A 20,042-nucleotide genomic window follows, 5' to 3' on the forward strand; every position below is an offset into this window, starting at 1 on the left:
ATGGATCCAGTTCAAGTTGCCATCAAGCTGAGACGACTCCTTATTGCCCACGACAATGCAGTGAAAGAGATCCTGACATTAGGTAAATATGAACTGTGCTCTTTTTCAGTCCCCTGCAAGCATTGCAATATCGGTATCACACTGAATTTTAGAATTGAACAAAATAAAATGATATTGTTGTGAACACATTTACCGAGATTTCTAATTACCCGTTTTATTGTTTTCAGATACCCAAGTCTACTATCTGATGCGGAAGATGACAGCCAACTCCTCCAACAACTGCATAATCCGAGGTGAACAGCTGATCCAGAGACGATGGGTGCTGGAAGGTGTCAAGGAGATGTTTACCATCTACAGACAACTCAAGTGGCAAGAGGTGCAAGCCTGTGTAAACGCCATCACCAAAGATGCTTCTGGAGAGAGTGATTCGGAGGCGGACTGGAATGCAGATACCTCTTTCAATGACGATGAAGCTTCCTTCACGGAACTCCTGTCCGACAGCTCATATAGTGAGGACGACGAAGACCAGGGAGACCTATACAGCAACGACAGCAGCTACGATATGACGACTCTCAGTCGAGCTTTGTCTGTAGACGACAGTGCACTTCATAGAAACGCCTAAGGGAAATCACAAGTCCCATCCACATCAACTAGTGCTGCATTTACCTTGTTATTCATTTTTTGTTATTGTACACAAATGTTGCCTGACAGTGTGCAAAGGGCATCCTATTATATTGTAAACCACATTTGTTTGTTGATGAATATGCTGAGGAAATAAATAATGAAGTCGATATTATAATCTTGATCATTTGCTGACACGCTCACGACATCTTGAAGACATCATTCGCATAGAAAGTTTGTGTGAGAGACAGAGAGAGAGAGAGAGAGAGAGAGAGAGAGAAAAGGTTAATTTGAGATGGTATCTCACAATACCAAGCCTTCCATCATTTTACTTGGTTCTGAGTATGGCAATCATTCGAAGATATCGTCCTTAATCTATTCTTTGAAATAGGAAAAGATACAGACTAATCAATTGAAATGAAACACATTAGGTATTGATGGAGAAGAAGAGATTCCAAGGTAATGGTTGCACCATAACATTAAATACAGTTTGGAGCGTTGCAATTCGTTTGCCCGTATCCATGCCGATCCTATAGCAAAAGGATTTAGACAGACGAACCACAACCCCATATGATATTCATCTGAGAGAGATATATGCCAGGTTGTATTTCATATTATCAGAGCATTTAATTGTTTCTCTTTCTTTTTGCAATGTACATGCCCAAGTGCTTAAGGAGAGAGTCATGCATGTTAAAAAGTGTCAATGCACACAACATGCAAAACAAAAGGAAATTGAAACATTGACATCAACACAGGCCAAATAACATTTTTGATCCAAGTCAGCACTTGATGAATACTATTCCCCTGAAAGCACTAAAAAGTAAAGATCAGAATATCCTGACATGAAACAGTGGGATTCTTTCAAAAACAATGCTAACAACGTGCTTATGTTTATCTAGCAACATACTCCAATTTCCATCATGTGCTTTAACAGCATTCTGTATTCAAAGATATAAATCATGACACAGTGCTTTGTAATTCTCCCCAAAACATGACAGTTATACACTGAAGATGATGTCTCTAGATCATTTAACACACATAAACTTTATTGTACATGCCTATTTATTTATATAGTAACCTTTTAAGTACCCGACGTCCACCCAAAAGCTTCTAAGATGGTAAATATCCAGATACTTAAGCCAAATGAGCTGCTTCAATTATACCATGATGATGGTATTCATCAAAAATAGTATTTGAAATGCTTCAAAACATACGTGCTGTATTTCGATCATGTAAGACGGGTTGGGAAAATGCTCAGATTAACATAGCATTTACGACCTCCAACAGATGTGTACAATAAGTTCCAGATTTGACTGTACATGTATTCACTTTGCCTTTGCCTACCTGATTAAGGATTTTTTAGGATTGTGGACATGGTTTTCTCGGCTTTTTTAATTGAAACTAAACGTTCAGAGAAGCATGCATCAGACGATTTCCAAGCTGATAGAAGTTTCTGTGACTTGGTTTCTGTGGAAGCGAAAGTAACCACATCGGATTTTTAAGTAATACAATGTACTGCACCGTTTGATCAATCCCGATTTAATCAATTAACAATGATTGATAATCCCTGGAGATAACAGGACTAGATTGGTTGAACTCTTCTCAGACCTGTCCCTTTATACGGAAACTTGTTTTGACAAGAAGTTGATTGGTTTCTCAAGTGGACAGTGAGATTCCTTTCGGATCAAAGCCGAATGAAGTTGCAGTGTAGCTTTGATCTCGCCACTGGCTTCGAAAATGCTCTCTTTGATCTATAAATCTCTACTACTATGTTTATACTAAGGGTAAGTATAAATGTTTTGCAAGGACTGGAGTCCTTCACTGCATCTCAATCCGTGAAAACGAACACATCTACTTTCCAATTAACTAAATTTGGCGCTACTGAATTCCTGTAGTATTACATCCGACTGCATTCTAGTGTTGTGTCCGAAGGCCCTAGAAAATGGATCCAGTTCAAGTTGCCATCAAGCTGAGACGACTCCTTATTGCCCACGACAATGCAGTGAAAGAGATCCTGACATTAGGTAAATATGAACTGTGCTCTTTTTCAGTCCCCTGCAAGCATTGCAATATCAGTATCACACTGAATTTTAGAATTGAACAAAATAAAATGATATTGTTGTGAACACATTTACCGAGATTTCTAATTACCCGTTTTATTGTTTTCAGATACCCAAGTCTACTATCTGATGCGGAAGATGACAGCCAACTCCTCCAACAACTGCATAATCCGAGGTGAACAGCTGATCCAGAGACGATGGGTGCTGGAAGGTGTCAAGGAGATGTTTACCATCTACAGACAACTCAAGTGGCAAGAGGTGCAAGCCTGTGTAAACGCCATCACCAAAGATGCTTCTGGAGAGAGTGATTCGGAGGCGGACGGGAATGCAGATACCTCTTTCAATGACGATGAAGCTTCCTTCACGGAACTCCTGTCCGACAGCTCATATAGTGAGGACGACGAAGACCAGGGAGACCTATACAGCAACGACAGCAGCTACGATATGACGACTCTCAGTCGAGCTTTGTCTGTAGACGACAGTGCACTTCATAGAAACGCCTAAGGGAAATCACAAGTCCCATCCACATCAACTAGTGCTGCATTTACCTTGTTATTCATTTTTTGTTATTGTACACAAATGTTGCCTGACAGTGTGCAAAGGGCATCCTATTATATTGTAAACCACATTTGTTTGTTGATGAATATGCTGAGGAAATAAATAATGAAGTCGATATTATAATCTTGATCATTTGCTGACACGCTCACGACATCTTGAAGACATCATTCGCATAGAAAGTTTGTGTAAGAGACAGAGAGAGAGAGAGAGAGAGAGAGAGAGAAAAGGTTAATTTGAGATGGTATCTCACAATACCAAGCCTTCCATCATTTTACTTGGTTCTGAGTATGGCAATCATTCGAAGATATCGTCCTTAATCTATTCTTTGAAATAGGAAAAGATACAGACTAATCAATTGAAATGAAACACATTAGGTATTGATGGAGAAGAAGAGATTCCAAGGTAATGGTTGCACCATAACATTAAATACAGTTTGGAGCGTTGCAATTCGTTTGCCCGTATCCATGCCGATCCTATAGCAAAAGGATTTAGACAGACGAACCACAACCCCATATGATATTCATCTGAGAGAGATATATGCCAGGTTGTATTTCATATTATCAGAGCATTTAATTGTTTCTCTTTCTTTTTGCAATGTACATGCCCAAGTGCTTAAGGAGAGAGTCATGCATGTTAAAAAGTGTCAATGCACACAGCATGCAAAACAAAAGGAAATTGAAACATTGACATCAACACAGGCCAAATAACATTTTTGATCCAAGTCAGCACTTGATGAATACTATTCCCCTGAAAGCACTAAAAAGTAAAGATCAGAATATCCTGACATGAAACAGTGGGCATCTTTCAAAAACAATGCTAACAACGTGCTTATGTTTATCTAGCAACATACTCCAATTTCCATCATGTGCTTTAACAGCATTCTGTATTCAAAGATATAAATCATGACACAGTGCTTTGTAATTCTCCCCCAAAACATGACAGTTATACACTGAAGATGATGTCTCTAGATCATTTAACACACATAAACTTTATTGTACATGCCTATTTATTTATATAGTAACCTTTTAAGTACCCGACGTCCACCCAAAAGCTTCTAAGATGGTAAATATCCAGATACTTAAGCCAAATGAGCTGCTTCAATTATACCATGATGATGGTATTCATCAAAAATAGTATTTGAAATGCTTCAAAACATACGTGCTGTATTTCGATCATGTAAGACTGGTTGGGAAAATGCTCAGATTAACATAGCATTTACGACCTCCAACAGATGTGTACAATAAGTTCCAGATTTGACTGTACATGTATTCACTTTGCCTTTGCCTACCTGATTAAGGATTTTTTAGGATTGTGGACATGGTTTTCTCGGCTTTTTTTATTGAAACTAAACGTTCAGAGAAGCATCAGGCGATTTCCAAGCTGATAGAAGTTACTGTGACTTGGTTTCTGTGGAAGCGACAGTAACCACATCGGATTTTTAAGTAATACAATGTACTGCACCGTTTGATCAATCCCGATTTAATCAATTAACAATGATTGATAATCCCTGGAGATAACAGGACTAGATTGGTTGAACTCTTCTCAGACCTGTCCCTTTATACGGAAACTTGTTTTGACAAGAAGTTGATTGGTTTCTCAAGTGGACAGTGAGATTCCTTTCGGATCAAAGCCGAATGAAGTTGCAGTGTAGCTTTGATCTCGCCACTGGCTTCGAAAATGCTCTCTTTGATCTATAAATCTCTACTACTATGTTTATACTAAGGGTAAGTATAAATGTTTTGCACGGACTGGAGTCCTTCACTGCATCTCAATCCGTGAGAACGAACACATCTACTTTCCAATTATCTAAATTTGGCGCTACTGAATTCCTGTAGTATTACATCCGACTGCATTCTAGTGTTGTGTCCGAAGGCCCTAGAAAATGGATCCAGTTCAAGTTGCCATCAAGCTGAGACGACTCCTTATTGCCCACGACAATGCAGTGAAAGAGATCCTGACATTAGGTAAATATGAACTGTGCTCTTTTTCAGTCCCCTGCAAACATGGCAATATCGGTATCACACTGAATTTTAGAATTGAACAAAATAAAATGATATTGTTGTGAACACATTTACCGAGATTTCTAATTACCCGTTTTATTGTTTTCAGATACCCAAGTCTACTATCTGATGCGGAAGATGACAGCCAACTCCTCCAACAACTGCATAATCCGAGGTGAACAGCTGATCCAGAGACGATGGGTGCTGGAAGGTGTCAAGGAGATGTTTACCATCTACAGACAACTCAAGTGGCAAGAGGTGCAAGCCTGTGTAAACGCCATCACCAAAGATGCTTCTGGAGAGAGTGACTCGGAGGCGGACTGGAATGCAGATACCTCTTTCAATGACGATGAAGCTTCCTTCACGGAACTCCTGTCCGACAGCTCATATAGTGAGGACGACGAAGACCAGGGAGACCTATACAGCAACGACAGCAGCTACGATATGACGACTCTCAGTCGAGCTTTGTCTGTAGACGACAGTGCACTTCATAGAAACGCCTAAGGGAAATCACAAGTCCCATCCACATCAACTAGTGCTGCATTTACCTTGTTATTCATTTTTTGTTATTGTACACAAATGTTGCCTGACAGTGTGCAAAGGGCATCCTATTATATTGTAAACCACATTTGTTTGTTGATGAATATGCTGAGGAAATAAATAATGAAGTCGATATTATAATCTTGATCATTTGCTGACACGCTCACGACATCTTGAAGACATCATTCGCATAGAAAGTTTGTGAGAGACAGAGAGAGAGAGAGAGAGAAAAGGTTAATTTGAGATGGTATCTCACAATACCAAGCCTTCCATCATTTTACTTGGTTCTGAGTATGGCAATCATTCGAAGATATCGTCCTTAATCTATTCTTTGAAATAGGAAAAGATACAGACTAATCAATTGAAATGAAACACATTAGGTATTGATGGAGAAGAAGAGATTCCAAGGTAATGGTTGCACCATAACATTAAATACAGTTTGGAGCGTTGCAATTCGTTTGCCCGTATCCATGCCGATCCTATAGCAAAAGGATTTAGACAGACGAACCACAACCCCATATGATATTCATCTGAGAGGATATATGCCAGGTTGTATTTCATATTATCAGAGCATTTAATTGTTTCTCTTTCTTTTTGCAATGTACATGCCCAAGTGCTTAAGGAGAGAGTCATGCATGTTAAAAAGTGTCAATGCACACAGCATGCAAAACAAAAGGAAATTGAAACATTGACATCAACACAGGCCAAATAACATTTTTGATCCAAGTCAGCACTTGATGAATACTATTCCCCTGAAAGCACTAAAAAGTAAAGATCAGAATATCCTGACATGAAACAGTGGGCATCTTTCAAAAACAATGCTAACAACGTGCTTATGTTTATCTAGCAACATACTCCAATTTCCATCATGTGCTTTAACAGCATTCTGTATTCAAAGATATAAATCATGACACAGTGCTTTGTAATTCTCCCCAAAACATGACAGTTATACACTGAAGATGATGTCTCTAGATCATTTAACACACATAAACTTTATTGTACATGCCTATTTATTTATATAGTAACCTTTTAAGTACCCGACGTCCACCCAAAAGCTTCTAAGATGGTAAATATCCAGATACTTAAGCCAAATGAGCTGCTTCAATTATACCATGATGATGGTATTCATCAAAAATAGTATTTGAAATGCTTCAAAACATACGTGCTGTATTTCGATCATGTAAGACGGGTTGGGAAAATGCTCAGATTAACATAGCATTTACGACCTCCAACAGATGTGTACAATAAGTTCCAGATTTGACTGTACATGTATTCACTTTGCCTTTGCCTACCTGATTAAGGATTTTTTAGGATTGTGGACATGGTTTTCTCGGCTTTTTTAATTGAAACTAAACGTTCAGAGAAGCATGCATCAGACGATTTCCAAGCTGATAGAAGTTTCTGTGACTTGGTTTCTGTGGAAGCGAAAGTAACCACATCGGATTTTTAAGTAATACAATGTACTGCACCGTTTGATCAATCCCGATTTAATCAATTAACAATGATTGATAATCCCTGGAGATAACAGGACTAGATTGGTTGAACTCTTCTCAGACCTGTCCCTTTATACGGAAACTTGTTTTGACAAGAAGTTGATTGGTTTCTCAAGTGGACAGTGAGATTCCTTTCGGATCAAAGCCGAATGAAGTTGCAGTGTAGCTTTGATCTCGCCACTGGCTTCGAAAATGCTCTCTTTGATCTATAAATCTCTACTACTATGTTTATACTAAGGGTAAGTATAAATGTTTTGCAAGGACTACAAGCCCTCCAAAACAAAAATACCAAAAACCGACCTAAATTAATAAATCAAATACTTAAAAGCTCCAACGACCTAACAAAAGCAGGCAAACAAATAACCTTCTTGTGGATACCCGCCCACGTAGGAATATACGGTAATGAAAACGCCGATAAAGCAGCTAAACTATCCCTTAAAATCCCAGAAATAAGCTTAAACTTACCCATCTCAAAATCAGAAATTAAAAGTGTAAACAAACAAAAAATCACAAAAAAATGGCATAACCTATATCTAAACTCAAATAGCAAAATCAAAAGAGTGCTCAGCAAACCACTAACCAAACCAAAAATTCTCCATCCATCAAAAAAAATCGACAGAGTAATCACTAAACTCCAAACAGGACACACCAACCTAAATAACCACCTAAAAAAAATTAAAAAACACACTACAGGTAACTGCCCACACTGCAAACAACCAGAAACCCCAGAACACGCACTCATCCACTGCACACACTACCTAACACATCGAACCGCATTACAAACCACCCTCAATCTAAACAAGGCTCTCACTCTAGAAGCAATACTAAACCCACAAAATAAACTAGAAAACTTCAAGGCCTTAGGCGTATTCTTAATAAAAACGGAACTAATAAAACGCATCTAAAACCATAATAACCTACCAAATCAAAATCACATAAACAAACAATCATCCACCATACCCAGCTCCCTTAGTTCTCCTCCCCAACCCCATCAGCATCTATTCCAAATCTCAAAATTCCCAAATTCTATATAAGCAACCCCTAAAGCCCCCTCTTGGGTTGCACAGACCACCCTCGCCCCTTTCGGAAACACATTAAATGGCCTGGCCGGGCCCGTGTGCGAAATACGCATCAGTCGGAAAGCGCACGTTAAATCTCCAAAGTAAGTAAGTAAGTAAGTGGAGTCCTTCACTGCATCTCAATCCGTGAGAACGAACACATCTACTTTCCAATTATCTAAATTTGGCGCTACTGAATTCCTGTAGTATTACATCCGACTGCATTCTAGTGTTGTGTCCGAAGGCCCTAGAAAATGGATCCAGTTCAAGTTGCCATCAAGCTGAGACGACTCCTTATTGCCCACGACAATGCAGTGAAAGAGATCCTGACATTAGGTAAATATGAACTGTGCTCTTTTTCAGTCCCCTGCAAGCATTGCAATATCGGTATCACACTGAATTTTAGAATTGAACAAAATAAAATGATATTGTTGTGAACACATTTACCGAGATTTCTAATTACCCGTTTTATTGTTTTCAGATACCCAAGTCTACTATCTGATGCGGAAGATGACAGCCAACTCCTCCAACAACTGCATAATCCGAGGTGAACAGCTGATCCAGAGACGATGGGTGCTGGAAGGTGTCAAGGAGATGTTTACCATCTACAGACAACTCAAGTGGCAAGAGGTGCAAGCCTGTGTAAACGCCATCACCAAAGATGCTTCTGGAGAGAGTGATTCGGAGGCGGACTGGAATGCAGATACCTCTTTCAATGACGATGAAGCTTCCTTCACGGAACTCCTGTCCGACAGCTCATATAGTGAGGACGACGAAGACCAGGGAGACCTATACAGCAACGACAGCAGCTACGATATGACGACTCTCAGTCGAGCTTTGTCTGTAGACGACAGTGCACTTCATAGAAACGCCTAAGGGAAATCACAAGTCCCATCCACATCAACTAGTGCTGCATTTACCTTGTTATTCATTTTTTGTTATTGTACACAAATGTTGCCTGACAGTGTGCAAAGGGCATCCTATTATATTGTAAACCACATTTGTTTGTTGATGAATATGCTGAGGAAATAAATAATGAAGTCGATATTATAATCTTGATCATTTGCTGACACGCTCACGACATCTTGAAGACATCATTCGCATAGAAAGTTTGTGTGAGAGACAGAGAGAGAGAGAGAGAGAGAGAGAGAGAAAAGGTTAATTTGAGATGGTATCTCACAATACCAAGCCTTCCATCATTTTACTTGGTTCTGAGTATGGCAATCATTCGAAGATATCGTCCTTAATCTATTCTTTGAAATAGGAAAAGATACAGACTAATCAATTGAAATGAAACACATTAGGTATTGATGGAGAAGAAGAGATTCCAAGGTAATGGTTGCACCATAACATTAAATACAGTTTGGAGCGTTGCAATTCGTTTGCCCGTATCCATGCCGATCCTATAGCAAAAGGATTTAGACAGACGAACCACAACCCCATATGATATTCATCTGAGAGAGATATATGCCAGGTTGTATTTCATATTATCAGAGCATTTAATTGTTTCTCTTTCTTTTTGCAATGTACATGCCCAAGTGCTTAAGGAGAGAGTCATGCATGTTAAAAAGTGTCAATGCACACAACATGCAAAACAAAAGGAAATTGAAACATTGACATCAACACAGGCCAAATAACATTTTTGATCCAAGTCAGCACTTGATGAATACTATTCCCCTGAAAGCACTAAAAAGTAAAGATCAGAATATCCTGACATGAAACAGTGGGATTCTTTCAAAAACAATGCTAACAACGTGCTTATGTTTATCTAGCAACATACTCCAATTTCCATCATGTGCTTTAACAGCATTCTGTATTCAAAGATATAAATCATGACACAGTGCTTTGTAATTCTCCCCAAAACATGACAGTTATACACTGAAGATGATGTCTCTAGATCATTTAACACACATAAACTTCATTGTACATGCCTATTTATTTATATAGTAACCTTTTAAGTACCCGACGTCCACCCAAAAGCTTCTAAGATGGTAAATATCCAGATACTTAAGCCAAATGAGCTGCTTCAATTATACCATGATGATGGTATTCATCAAAAATAGTATTTGAAATGCTTCAAAACATACGTGCTGTATTTCGATCATGTAAGACGGGTTGGGAAAATGCTCAGATTAACATAGCATTTACGACCTCCAACAGATGTGTACAATAAGTTCCAGATTTGACTGTACATGTATTCACTTTGCCTTTGCCTACCTGATTAAGGATTTTTTAGGATTGTGGACATGGTTTTCTCGGCTTTTTTAATTGAAACTAAACGTTCAGAGAAGCATGCATCAGACGATTTCCAAGCTGATAGAAGTTTCTGTGACTTGGTTTCTGTGGAAGCGAAAGTAACCACATCGGATTTTTAAGTAATACAATGTACTGCACCGTTTGATCAATCCCGATTTAATCAATTAACAATGATTGATAATCCCTGGAGATAACAGGACTAGATTGGTTGAACTCTTCTCAGACCTGTCCCTTTATACGGAAACTTGTTTTGACAAGAAGTTGATCGGTTTCTCAAGTGGACAGTGAGATTCCTTTCGGATCAAAGCCGAATGAAGTTGCAGTGTAGCTTTGATCTCGCCACTGGCTTCGAAAATGCTCTCTTTGATCTATAAATCTCTACTACTATGTTTATACTAAGGGTAAGTATAAATGTTTTGCAAGGACTGGAGTCCTTCACTGCATCTCATACTTACTTACTTTGGAGATTTAACGTGCGCTTTCCGACTGACGCGTATTTCGCACACGGGCCCGGCCAGGCCATTTAATGTGTTTCCGAAAGGGGCGAGGGTGGTCTGTGCAACCCAAGAGGGGGCTTTAGGGGTTGCTTATATAGAATTTGGGAATTTTGAGATTTGGAATAGATGCCGATGGGGTTGGGGAGGAGAACTAAGGGAGCTGGGTATGGTGGATGATTGTTTGTTTTTGTGATTTTGATTTGGTAGGTTATCATGGTTTTAGATGCGTTTTATTAGTTCCGTTTTTATTAAGAATACGCCTAAGGCCTTGAAGTTTTCTAGTTTATTTTGTGGGTTTAGTATTGCTTCTAGAGTGAGAGCCTTGTTTAGATTGAGGGTGGTTTGTAATGCGGTTCGATGTGTTAGGTAGTGTGTGCAGTGGATGAGTGCGTGTTCTGGGGTTTCTGGTTGTTTGCAGTGTGGGCAGTTACCTGTAGTGTGTTTTTTAATTTTTTTTAGGTGGTTATTTAGGTTGGTGTGTCCTGTTTGGAGTTTAGTGATTACTCTGTCGATTTTTTTGGATGGATGGAGAATTTTTGGTTTGGTTAGTGGTTTGCTGAGCACTCTTTTGATTTGGCTATTTGAGTTTAGATATAGGTTATGCCATTTTTTTGTGATTTTTTGTTTGTTTACACTTTTAATTTCTGATTTTGAGATGGGTAAGTTTAAGCTTATTTCTGGGATTTTGAGGGATAGTTTAGCTGCTTTATCGGCGTTTTCATTACCGTATATTCCTACGTGGGCGGGTATCCACAAGAAGGTTATTTGTTTGCCTGCTTTTGTTAGGTCGTTGGAGCTTTTTAGTATTTGATTTATTAATTTAGGTCGGTTTTTGGTATTTTTGTTTTGGAGGGCTTGTAGTCCACTTAGGGAGTCAGTAAGTATTAGGATTTTTTGGTTGTTTTTGGATTCTTGATTGTGGAGGGCTGAGGCCATGCCCATTAGTTCGGCCGTGAATATTGATTGGTTATTTGGGAGTCGGAAGGATTGTGTGGTTTTAGTTGGTTGTGTGGTATGGACTCCGAAACCCGTGTGTTTGGAGGTCGGATCTGAGGATCCGTCCGTGTAAATGTGACACCAATTTGGCCAATTTTTGTGTATGTATGCTAGTGTGGTAGTTTTAGCTATGTTTGGGTCGGTTTGTTTATTTATTTGGCTAGCTAGTGTTGTGTCTATTTTGGGTATTTTAAGTTTAGGGGTGAAGATATTTGATTGTTTGCAGTTTTGTTTAAGATTTTTAATTTGGTGTTCATTTAGGTAGTTTGTTATTCTTTGGGATATTGGGGTAAGTAAGGGGTGTTTACGAGCTAGAGCTTGGTTTTTAGGGCTGATGTTTTGGTTTATTAAGTTTTGGATGAGAGGGTTTGATTGGGACGCGGCCCAGAAATTTAAGCTTAGCTGTTCCCTGCGTAGACTTAGTGGCATTTCTCCTGTTAAGGCCTGAAGTGAGGTGTAGGAGGTGCCATGTTGGGTGCGTGTAATGAGTTTGAGAGCCTGATATTGTATTGAGTCAAGTTTTTTAGATAGAGAGTTGTTTAGGGTGTTGTATATGGCGCAGCCGTAGTCTAGTTTTGATCTAATTAGGGATATGTAGAGAGAGAGGAGAGTATCTTTGGAGGATCCCCAGTTAGAGCCAGTTAGGCATCTTAGGGTGTTTAGGTCTTTACTGCATTTAGTTGTTAGGTTTTGGATGTGAGCATCCCAGGTGAGATGTTCATCGAAAATAAGTCCTAAGAATTTGGTTTGTTTTTGAAATTTGATTGTTTGATTGTTTAGCTGGAGGATTGGGGAGGCGGGTTTCATGTTTTTATGTTTGAATACTATTCCTGTTGTTTTTTCTGAGTTAAGGGAGAAGCCCCATTTGTCAGCCCATTGTTGTATTTTATTAAGAGATTTTTGGAGTAGATTTTTGGCCATTTTCATGCTAAGTAAGTAAGTAAGTAAGTATGGAGTCCTTCACTGCATCTCAATCCGTGAGAACGAACACATCTACTTTCCAATTATCTAAATTTGGCGCTACTGAATTCCTGTAGTATTACATCCGACTGCATTCTAGTGTTGTGTCCGAAGGCCCTAGAAAATGGATCCAGTTCAAGTTGCCATCAAGCTGAGACGACTCCTTATTGCCCACGACAATGCAGTGAAAGAGATCCTGACATTAGGTAAATATGAACTGTGCTCTTTTTCAGTCCCCTGCAAGCATTGCAATATCAGTATCACACTGAATTTTAGAATTGAACAAAATAAAATGATATTGTTGTGAACACATTTACCGAGATTTCTAATTACCCGTTTTATTGTTTTCAGATACCCAAGTCTACTATCTGATGCGGAAGATGACAGCCAACTCCTCCAACAACTGCATAATCCGAGGTGAACAGCTGATCCAGAGACGATGGGTGCTGGAAGGTGTCAAGGAGATGTTTACCATCTACAGACAACTCAAGTGGCAAGAGGTGCAAGCCTGTGTAAACGCCATCACCAAAGATGCTTCTGGAGAGAGTGATTCGGAGGCGGACGGGAATGCAGATACCTCTTTCAATGACGATGAAGCTTCCTTCACGGAACTCTTGTCCGACAGCTCATATAGTGAGGACGACGAAGACCAGGGAGACCTATACAGCAACGACAGCAGCTACGATATGACGACTCTCAGTCGAGCTTTGTCTGTAGACGACAGTGCACTTCATAGAAACGCCTAAGGGAAATCACAAGTCCCATCCACATCAACTAGTGCTGCATTTACCTTGTTATTCATTTTTTGTTATTGTACACAAATGTTGCCTGACAGTGTGCAAAGGGCATCCTATTATATTGTAAACCACATTTGTTTGTTGATGAATATGCTGAGGAAATAAATAATGAAGTCGATATTATAATCTTGATCATTTGCTGACACGCTCACGACATCTTGAAGACATCATTCGCATAGAAAGTTTGTGAGAGACAGAGAGAGAGAGAGAGAGAAAAGGTTAATTTGAGATGGTATCTCACAATACCAAGCCTTCCATCATTTTACTTGGTTCTGAGTATGGCAATCATTCGAAGATATCGTCCTTAATCTATTCTTTGAAATAGGAAAAGATACAGACTAATCAATTGAAATGAAACACATTAGGTATTGATGGAGAAGAAGAGATTCCAAGGTAATGGTTGCACCATAACATTAAATACAGTTTGGAGCGTTGCAATTCGTTTGCCCGTATCCATGCCGATCCTATAGCAAAAGGATTTAGACAGACGAACCACAACCCCATATGATATTCATCTGAGAGGATATATGCCAGGTTGTATTTCATATTATCAGAGCATTTAATTGTTTCTCTTTCTTTTTGCAATGTACATGCCCAAGTGCTTAAGGAGAGAGTCATGCATGTTAAAAAGTGTCAATGCACACAGCATGCAAAACAAAAGGAAATTGAAACATTGACATCAACACAGGCCAAATAACATTTTTGATCCAAGTCAGCACTTGATGAATACTATTCCCCTGAAAGCACTAAAAAGTAAAGATCAGAATATCCTGACATGAAACAGTGGGCATCTTTCAAAAACAATGCTAACAACGTGCTTATGTTTATCTAGCAACATACTCCAATTTCCATCATGTGCTTAAGATATAAATCATGACACAGTGCTTTGTAATTCTCCCCAAAACATGACAGTTATACACTGAAGATGATGTCTCTAGATCATTTAACACACATAAACTTTATTGTGCATGCCTATTTTTTATTCATATAGTACCTGAAGTCCACCCAAAAGCTTCTAAGATGGTAAATATCCAGATACTTAAGCCAAAATGAGCTGCTTCAATTATACCATGATGATGGTATTCATAAAACATAGTATTTGTAATAGGAAAAAGATACAGACTAATCAATTGAAATGAAACACATTTTGACATTATGTATTGGTGGAGAAGAAGAGATTCCCATGTTTCATTTAATCCGAGCATTCAATTGTTTCTTGTAAATGAACAAACGAACAAAATCGCACCTTTTGGCATTTGGTGTTAGGAAAAGGTGTTATGCTACTCCAAGTATAGTATAGTTTCGATTATGGCCAGTTCAGTCATTTCTGTTCGAAATTTAATGAAATTTGATATGCTATAAAAGCATATTGTTTCGAAGTTTCGTGTTATCCGAGGTTCGACATAACTGAAACTGATAAATAAAGAAGCAATACGCATGATTTTACTTGGTACAACGGTATGTTAGACACAACAGTGTTTTTGACAGGTACGTGTCGTTGGTGGAACGAGTGAATAAGTGAGTGAGTGAATTTTGAACAGTATTCTTGTTACACCATGGCGTGTCAGCTGAATGCGGAGGTAAAGCCTAAAGTGGTGCAAGTTCCAGACCATAATCGGGGCAAACCGGAATTCGAACCCACGATCATAGATTTCTGCCAATCAGTCGTTGTTTTATCCCCCTAATGCGAAGCCCCAGACAGGGTAACAACAAGTACCATCTTTTAACGTCTTTTGGTATGATGCGGACGGGGATCGAACCCCGGACCTACCGCTCTCTGGACGGACACTCTACCACTAGACCACGTTTGCAGTCTGTCTGAACATGAATATGTTTGCAGCGATGTAAGCGAGATCAGGCTTTTCCAATTGTACGCAGAAATTTATCAAAAGATCATATATATTAGTGGTCGGTCATTTATTATATGGTCAAAGGAAATCAGTGGAAGATCACCAAAAAATATGACAGTCTCTTGGGGAGGGTTATAAAACAATACACATACTTGGTGAGGGTCATGAAAAGTGCACATTTTATAATACAATATAAAATGCTTTTGCATTTTGTCTTTTGGGGAGGGTAATGAAACAAATGTACAAGGCCATGGGCATGGTCTTCCGAAAATATGACGAGCATTAGGTGATGGTGGGTTGAAATGGCATTTAACATCGCGTCCAAGATTATTGCACTTTATGTAGCGACGTGCATGCATGTGTGTGTGGCTGCTTGTACTAGTCCGGACTGGTGCTGATTTATAGTGCTAGCACACTTAGATACCATGCCGCAGTTTAACATGAATACCCCACTCAGACACAGCATACTGACTCCACGCCGACCAGTCGTTTTAGTTTGTTTGTTTGTTTGTTTTTAACGCTGCACTCAGAAATATTCCAGCTATATGACAGCGGTCTGTAAATAATCGAGTCTGGACCAGACAATCCAGTGATTGACATGATGAGCATCGATCCACGCAATTTGGATACGATGACATGCAGCAACCAAGTCAGCGAGCCTCACCACCCGATCCCATTAGTCGCCCCTTACGACAAGCATAGTTGCCTTTTACGCCAAACATGGGTTGCTGAAGACCTATTCTACACCAGATGTTTAGCCCCTTAATGCGGAGTGCCAGACAGGGAAACAACAAGTACCATCTTTAAATGTCTTTTTGTATGACACGCCCGGGAATTGAACCCCGGACCTCCCGTTCTCCGGGCTGACGCTCTACCACAAGACTATGGTGGCGGTCTTGAGCATTAGGGGAGGGTCTCCATTTTCTGTGCATCAAAAACATCTGACCCTCTGTAATAAATGACCAGTCCCTTTGGCAAGACAAATAAAACACATAAAACAACAATGATGTTGAAGCTGATGTTTTATTCTTTGGCTCATTGACTGTAAAATGTCTCCCAAATTCTACCTGCACAGAGTTACCTCCCTTATAAAGTCAATGCAATAATCTGTCATAGTCAATAATATTATGCTGTAAAAAATAAATGAAAATTGAAAGAGTAAATGATAAATTACCTCTACAATGACTAGAACATTTATGAAAATCACATTAGAATTAAAGAAAACATTTCACGAAACAAGCTCCCTTTAAACAATTTCCTTGACAAAAAAATTAATGGTGTTAAACATGAATAAAGGGGACACACAGTGACCTAAACTATCCAATAGCAGGTGTGATTATAGAATGTGTTTTCCACCTAATAGTATCATAAAAGCCAGATAAAACATTAAGTATTTGGGTAGGTTACCCGCACCCTGGATGTGAAACATGTGTCAGTGGTAAAAACATGTCAAAATATATTTGTTTCAACAATAAAATATACTAAAAATATACTGAAACTTTTTGAAAATGCATATTTGACATTTTGTAATATTTGACAAACTGGCCATAAAAATCAAATTAAGTTTAGGCATGAGATAATCAAACTCAACAACGTCAATTTGTCACAGTCATCATTCTCAGTCAAGTAAGTAACTATTTACAGTTAAAATCGTCTTCCTGTCCTTCGAGTTAAAGCTGATAATGCGTTTTCATTGTATATCAGTATACTTAGTCATGGGGAGCCGAATAAATAGTGGAACAAAAACTATACCTTTTACCAAAAAACACAAAATACCAAATACAGCACCAATCATTTGGAATTATACCAATTTTACATGAAACATGTACTCAACAAAGACATTTGCAAAAGACTAATGCTTATTAACGCATAGATACTTCTGTTGTTGGTATTGACTGACATGCTGTATGACATGGCCTATAACTGTGTTCTATATTCCATGTGTTGTAAGACCAGTGTTTTCTACAAGAAACTGCAACAATCCGCTCAATATTATTGTGTAACAAACATAAAAATATAACTTGATTAAGTCTTGTTGGTGTATATAATAAAAGATGAACTTTGGACCAATATTTTTGAATATATAATTTGGAAACATTACCAATAATATCTTCATCAGTGTAATATGCTCCAATTTTCAATGTATTCATGACAGTCTTGCTGATCTCACAGGTCAAGAATTATGTGGCTAGTGTCACATGTTATAACAATGTACAAATACATTTATTCTCAAACCCAAAATGACAAAGAGTATAATCCGTACATTGATATTTCTAGGCAAGTTCAATTCCAAAGGCATTTTTACATGCCTGGAGACCAGTGAAGATCCAGGGTAGATTAGGTCTTCAGCTACACACGCTTGCCACAACTGGCGACTTTGCTTGTCATAAGAGGCGACTAATGGGAATGGGTGGTCAGGCTCGCTGACTTGGTTGATGCATGTCATCATGCCCCAATTGCGTCGATCTAAGCTCATTATATCAATCACTGGATTGTCTGGTCCAAACTCGATTATTTACAGACCGCCGTCATATAGCTGGAATATTGCTAAGTGCGGCGTTAAACCAAAAACAAACATACAACATGCCAGGAACCAAATCTTGTTGACAGTTCATTACTGCAAATACATTAGTTGAATTTGATCAAGAAAATCTGGAAATCCAGAAAAGAATGGTTGGGTTATTCCCGACAATGTCTTGTATCAATGTATAAAACATGTAACTTGATCACGGCCTGAGACAATGTCAGCAATCATTCATATGGTGTAACAATTCATTTGTTGATGGTCCGATCGCAGAACACATTAACAAGTTCAAACATCACAAAGTAAACAAATAATACAACAATCACCCTGAGAACCACTGGCTATCATTCAAACTGTCATGTTTAGAGACACTAGCGGGCATCCATTTGGAACATCTCCACAGTCTCGTGGCAAACTTTAATTAGAGTTACCTCCCTTACCAAGCTCCTTCCCAGCGTGTGACACCTTCGTTACACTCTCGGTAACATCGCTGCCACCAGTGAGGACGCAACTATTACAAGAATCTCGAAATTTGTCCTCTAACCCCAAATTAAGTAACGTTTATACTTTTGTTTCTGTCTTCCGGAATGCCATCGTAGTTATTTTTGAAAAGTTTTATGACTGACCATTTTTCCAACATGATTTTAACTTTTTGTTTGTTTGATCATATTGGTTCAAGATTGCAGGCAAACGGAAAATCAACCAACTTCCCCCTTACATTCTTACCACATCAATTACAAGATAGTTGTAATGAAACAGAAATTCAAATAGCCAAACAAAGAAAATAATTAAGCAGGAGTAAGAGTATTCGGCGCCACGGCAGTCATCACTTGTTTGTAAACATAACTGTCAGTAGGTTGCGAGTTCAACTCAAAGCATGGTTCTGGCCACCGATCACAGTGCGGAGTTTTAACAGGTGGCAGCAATAGCATAGAGAGCTCCATGAACAGGCTAGCGCTGTGAGGAGCTTAGGATCTGGCAGAGATGACAATAACATCACAACATTGTTAAAGGAGTCATAATGACCCGTCCACGTTCATGAAATATCCTGACAATAAACAGTTTCCCAGCTGCTCATGCACAGCAACTTCATTTCAGAAGACACACACCTGACCAGAAGTGTAATGATTCAACAACGTCCAGGACACACGAGTGATAATACTGTATTCGACGTAATAAGCGCCCCTCTCTAAAAAGCGCCCAAAGTGATATTTGCTAATATACTGGCTAGTGAACAATCCCCAAAAGCACCCCTTCCGATTGATCAATGTACAAAAGACTTATTTATTCGCATATAATACGCACTCTTGGGTAATATGCACCCTTAATTGTGGGCAATTATATTCTGGAAAGATATATCTGTCATATATAAACATTTCAGGCTGTCAGCATAAACCACAAAATTTATTCTTCAACTCTGTTTCTTCCACGAAAATAATATTCTAACAAGAGCCCCCTATTTCTAATTTTGAGAGTGCCCTGGGCGCTAATTACGTCGAATACAGTACATACATGTTCGAGACAGAATAGTTTTTGATTCGGCGCTTCAAAAATATGCAACCATTTCTTTGAAAGGACCCAAACAAACAAATTTATCCAAAGATGATATTTTTCCTCAATATCCAGCATGTCTGATGAATTTTTTGTTATTTTTTTTTTTTAAATCTAAGGCTAAAAAAAAATAATAGTCATGGTTGTCAGGCACCACCCACATTATCATAAAGTCTGCCGCACGTTTTGTTTTTATTTCCATTTTAAAAAAATTATAAAAATCCTAATATTTAAACACAATGCACACACACAAAAAAAAATGGAAACAAAAACGAAATGTG

At 38.7% G+C, this 20,042-nt stretch overlaps 3 protein-coding genes across 3 annotated transcripts; all 3 read left to right on the top strand.

Annotated features, from left to right (window-relative positions):
- LOC139448124 (uncharacterized) lies at window positions 1-622 on the top strand. Its single transcript, XM_071229642.1, has 2 exons — window positions 1-82; window positions 228-622. Exons 1-2 carry the CDS (start codon window positions 1-3, stop codon window positions 620-622), a joined length of 477 nt encoding a protein of 158 aa, XP_071085743.1.
- A 4,499-nt stretch (window positions 623-5,121) lies between these two features.
- LOC139448123 (uncharacterized) lies at window positions 5,122-5,743 on the top strand. The gene is made up of 2 exons (XM_071229641.1): window positions 5,122-5,203; window positions 5,349-5,743. Exons 1-2 carry the CDS (start codon window positions 5,122-5,124, stop codon window positions 5,741-5,743), a joined length of 477 nt encoding a protein of 158 aa, XP_071085742.1.
- A 2,841-nt stretch (window positions 5,744-8,584) lies between these two features.
- Window positions 8,585-9,206, top strand: LOC139448121 (uncharacterized). The gene is made up of 2 exons (XM_071229640.1): window positions 8,585-8,666; window positions 8,812-9,206. Exons 1-2 carry the CDS (start codon window positions 8,585-8,587, stop codon window positions 9,204-9,206), a joined length of 477 nt encoding a protein of 158 aa, XP_071085741.1.
- Window positions 9,207-20,042: the final 10,836 nt, after the last annotated feature.

Source organism: Haliotis cracherodii, unplaced genomic scaffold (assembly GCF_022045235.1).
Source record: "Haliotis cracherodii isolate W230 unplaced genomic scaffold, xgHalCrac1.p SCAF_7, whole genome shotgun sequence".
In the NCBI taxonomy this organism is placed as follows: Eukaryota; Metazoa; Mollusca; class Gastropoda; order Lepetellida; family Haliotidae; genus Haliotis; species Haliotis cracherodii.

Bases quoted from the DNA above. Each gene is read 5' to 3' on its own strand.
- LOC139448124 (XM_071229642.1), top strand. From the start codon at position 1: ATGGATCCAGTTCAAGTTGCCATCAAGCTGAGACGACTCCTTATTGCC. The intron at 83-227 runs GTAAATATGAAC...TATTGTTTTCAG, and splicing joins GAAAGAGATCCTGACATTAG to ATACCCAAGTCTACTATCTG.
- LOC139448123 (XM_071229641.1), top strand. From the start codon at position 5,122: ATGGATCCAGTTCAAGTTGCCATCAAGCTGAGACGACTCCTTATTGCC. The intron at 5,204-5,348 runs GTAAATATGAAC...TATTGTTTTCAG, and splicing joins GAAAGAGATCCTGACATTAG to ATACCCAAGTCTACTATCTG.
- LOC139448121 (XM_071229640.1), top strand. From the start codon at position 8,585: ATGGATCCAGTTCAAGTTGCCATCAAGCTGAGACGACTCCTTATTGCC. The intron at 8,667-8,811 runs GTAAATATGAAC...TATTGTTTTCAG, and splicing joins GAAAGAGATCCTGACATTAG to ATACCCAAGTCTACTATCTG.